Genomic DNA, 3,667 nt, shown 5'->3' on the forward strand with positions numbered 1-3,667 from the left:
TTGCTCGAACTTGGTCGGTTTCTTTCAAATTTGTTTTGGTACCATAACTAAAACAAAAAGAAAAAATTAATGTTTCGTCGGTTTCAATTACGTTATTTTGGAACTGAACTAAAAAAATCACCGACTAATACGGTGCAGTCAAGGCCACTTGCGGCTCCAAACTCTTTAATTATATATAGTAATAATATGTTACTTAAAAATTTGAATACGACTCACACGGATATAATCTTATAATTAGAAACTCAAAAAAGTTATAAAACTTTTCACATGCTTTTTCTTTCTCTTACGAATCTTTCTCTATGTATTGTTTACAAAGTCGCACTGAATGTTTCGTTGCTTGCCTTTTCTTCCCTAAGCAATATCGAAACCAAAGAAGTCTATCTAAATACATTAAAAACACAAAAAAAAATAAAAAAAGCATTAAAAACGTTCAACTTTATACCTGTTTATTATCATTATGACGGCTAACGTGTTTCACCAGCCCACGAAAATCAAAAAACAATTTGATTTTATTTTAGGCTGAAACCGCATTGTTCACACTTTTGCAGGTCAACACGTATACCAGTAGCAATCAAACTGCCTATATAATAAGCTTTCAATCCGAATCATCCTTTTTAATGGCTACTCCTCACGGCATCCACGGCAATCTTCTCGAAGTCACTGGTAACATAGATCTATATTATTATTATTATTATTATTATTATTATTATTATTATTATTATTATTATTATTATTATGTATGCTTACTTTCTAGACCTAACTAATAATATAACTTCATCGCACTTTCAGTTGTTAGCTGTAACAAATTAAAGGATACCGAGTGGATATCCAGGCAAGATCCCTACGTGTGCGTTGAATACGGTAGTAATAAATCACGAACGCGTACTTGTACAGGTTGGTTGATTCTTCGATCTGTGATTTGATAGTTATGAGTTTGTATATACATGTGTGAAGTTTGAAGATCTTTGTTGTAATTTGTATAGATGGAGGTAAGAACCCTACGTTTCAGGAGAAGTTTGTGTATACACTGGTTGAAGGATTGAGAGAGTTGATTGTTAATGTTTGGAATAGCAATACGCTTAAACATGATAGCTTCATTGGCAGTGGAAAGTAATGTTTCTTTTTCTTATTGTAACCCTAACTTAACTGATTGTAGGAATATGTTACAAATGAATTAGTCAATGTTAGTCAACATGATGGTTAATTGGAGTCTCAATTCCAGCGGTTAATTTTATGAAAGAAGAGAGCCAAACCGAGTTGAGTTAACAAGCGAGCCAAACGAGCCACCAGACCGAGTTAACCTAATAAGCAAGCCACGATTGGCTCGGGCTTGGCTTATTGACAGACTGAGTTAGCTCGCTCGGTTTGGTTTCAAACAAGCCAATTTTGAGCTTTTGTCAATTGTTTTTCGAGCGAGTTATGTGCCACAAGCTTTCTGGAACGTCTTCATTTAACTATAAGACCAAGTGTAGTGGAGGACCGGGGGGGGGGGGGGGGAGGTGCCAGCGGGCTAAGGGGCTCCTTTTGTGGGTCAACCTTTAATCCAGCCAATCACACATTTTTCACACACATGATTGTTAAAAGAAGATTAAATAATAATTGTGTTTTTAATTAAACCACTATGGGGATTTGAGTAAAAAGTTAGTGAGAGCCCCCATGCCTACGTGGCAGTGACGTGATGAGCATTTTTCACTTTTTAGTTAAACCATTACACATGGTCTAATTAAGATGATCACAATTAATTTTATCAACATAGTAAATACTAACAATAAATTATTTCTAGTAGTTTATAGTCATTTTGACTGATATTTTCTGGGATGATTATTGTGTTACCAGGGTTCAATTAGCAAAGGCTCTTTCACAAGGATTTGATGACAGTTTATGGCCATTGCAGAGCAAAACTGGCAGGTTTGTGTTTTATTGTATGATCCAATGCCTAAATGAGAGTGGTCATTTTGTCGTAGGCTATATAAAAATAACATTGGTGATGAATACTTTTAAATGTAATGTCGATACCTGAGGACTAACAGAATACATGATGTGTAATTTCAACATCCAACCTGTTGATTACCTCTTTCTAATGTTGGAGTTTCAACATATGAGGTGTCTAAGCTTGATTTTTATATGAAGTTGTCTTTCTAATGAGCCAATTTTCTTATGCAGACATGCTGGAGAAGTCCGCTTGATAATACATTATACCAATGCCCATGTAAGCTTCATTCACTCACAATATTATTACATAAGTAGATGTGGAAAATATTCTTACACAAGATTATATTATATTATATGTGCAGAAACCCGCAAACAGTCATGGTGCATCAGCTCAACCACATGGTACACCACAAACATCACTTTATGCACCCCCACCGCCACAACCATCAGTGTCATATCCACCGCCAGTTACTGCCGCCTCATACCCACAAGCTGGAGGCTACCCTGCACCATCTCCCTACCCCTCATACCCACCCAATACAGGTGGTTATCCACAAGCTCCATACCCACCTCAGGCGGCTCCTTATGGTCAACCTTATCCACCTAACTCAGCTTATCCTCCTCAACCGTATGGTTCCCCATATCCTCCTTCTGGTAAGTTTCTATATACGTTCGTTGCTATACTTTCTTCTAAAGGCTGCATATTTGACCCGTTATCGGTGAAAATTCGAGCCAGCTCGTTAATTTTTTTTATATATTGATACATAAGAGGAAAAAAAAGTTTTAACATATTTGTATTGTACATGTATATCTTTTTGTCTTTTTTCAATATATTTGTATGCTATTATGCTTATTAATTATTATTCTATATTAAAATGTTGGGTTTAATTTAAACGGGCCAATAAGTCATTTATTATGCAAGCCACAATCTGAGCAAACCCTGGCTTGGGCTTGGTTCGGCTCGGCTTGTTTACAAGCGAGCTTTATTCGTGCCAAGCTTCTTTCGAGTGAGCCGCGTCCTTTTTGAAATTGCGTTAATATATTTTTATAAGTTAGCGTAAGGGCATTCAAAATGCATTTGATCAGTTAGATCATTTAGTTTTTTTATATTGGATCACTGGACTGGACCTTTGACTGTTAAAAGTTACCAGTTTTGACCTGTTATCTCATATGCCCACTTTTGCTTGCTATACTTTTTTTTGCCATACTTGATATGCGATTTTTTTTATCAGGTCATCCATACCCAGGACAAAATCCTCCTCCACCGTATTGAGGCAGAAATATCCACCGTATTGTGTCTACTAGTTATGTTTGCAAGTGTATATGAAGTTTTAGTTTAATTTCAGAATTTGGATGTTAGAATGGTGTTTTCAGCTGTGTGCGTCTTACAAACCCAAGGTTTAGAGTGGAAATCATTAGTATCTTTGGGCTCGATAACCCTAGATTCTAGAATCGTTGCTCATAAACTGTGACTGGTGGTTTTAAAATCTTGTGTTAACGACCCTGAAGTTACTTTTGCTTTACATTTTGAACATGAGGTTTGTAATAACGAGTACCTTGGTTATGAATTTTTATATTTTTTTTTTTGTTTTTGTTTAAACTGAAATTTCGTGTATTGGTTTGGAAAATTGTCGTGTGATGTTCTTTTGGTGGTTCTATTGGGCAGTACAAACATGTAAATTGAGTGTCATTCTCATGCTTGATTGGTATTAAAGGACAAAAGGATTAAAGAAAA

At 35.8% G+C, this 3,667-nt stretch overlaps 1 protein-coding gene across 1 annotated transcript; it reads left to right on the forward strand.

The window, feature by feature from the left end:
* Positions 1-490: 490 nt before the first annotated feature.
* On the forward strand, positions 491-3,667 carry LOC143629465 (elicitor-responsive protein 1-like). The gene is made up of 7 exons (XM_077098733.1): positions 491-663; positions 790-894; positions 984-1,110; positions 1,837-1,908; positions 2,164-2,209; positions 2,295-2,586; positions 3,165-3,667. Exons 1-7 carry the CDS (start codon positions 618-620, stop codon positions 3,203-3,205), a joined length of 729 nt encoding a protein of 242 aa, XP_076954848.1. The 5' UTR covers positions 491-617; the 3' UTR covers positions 3,206-3,667.

The sequence above is a fragment of the Bidens hawaiensis genome, unplaced genomic scaffold (assembly GCF_021521415.1).
Source record: "Bidens hawaiensis isolate Kalapana, Puna unplaced genomic scaffold, B.hawaiensis_p1.1 tig00005195_1, whole genome shotgun sequence".
In the NCBI taxonomy this organism is placed as follows: Eukaryota; Viridiplantae; Streptophyta; class Magnoliopsida; order Asterales; family Asteraceae; genus Bidens; species Bidens hawaiensis.

Coding starts and splice junctions, on each gene's coding strand:
- LOC143629465 (XM_077098733.1), top strand. CDS start 618: ATGGCTACTCCTCACGGCATCCACGGCAATCTTCTCGAAGTCACTG. Junction 1,111..1,836: donor AGCTTCATTGGCAGTGGAAA/GTAATGTTTCTT, acceptor TTGTGTTACCAG/GGTTCAATTAGCAAAGGCTC. Junction 2,587..3,164: donor TTCCCCATATCCTCCTTCTG/GTAAGTTTCTAT, acceptor TTTTTTTATCAG/GTCATCCATACCCAGGACAA.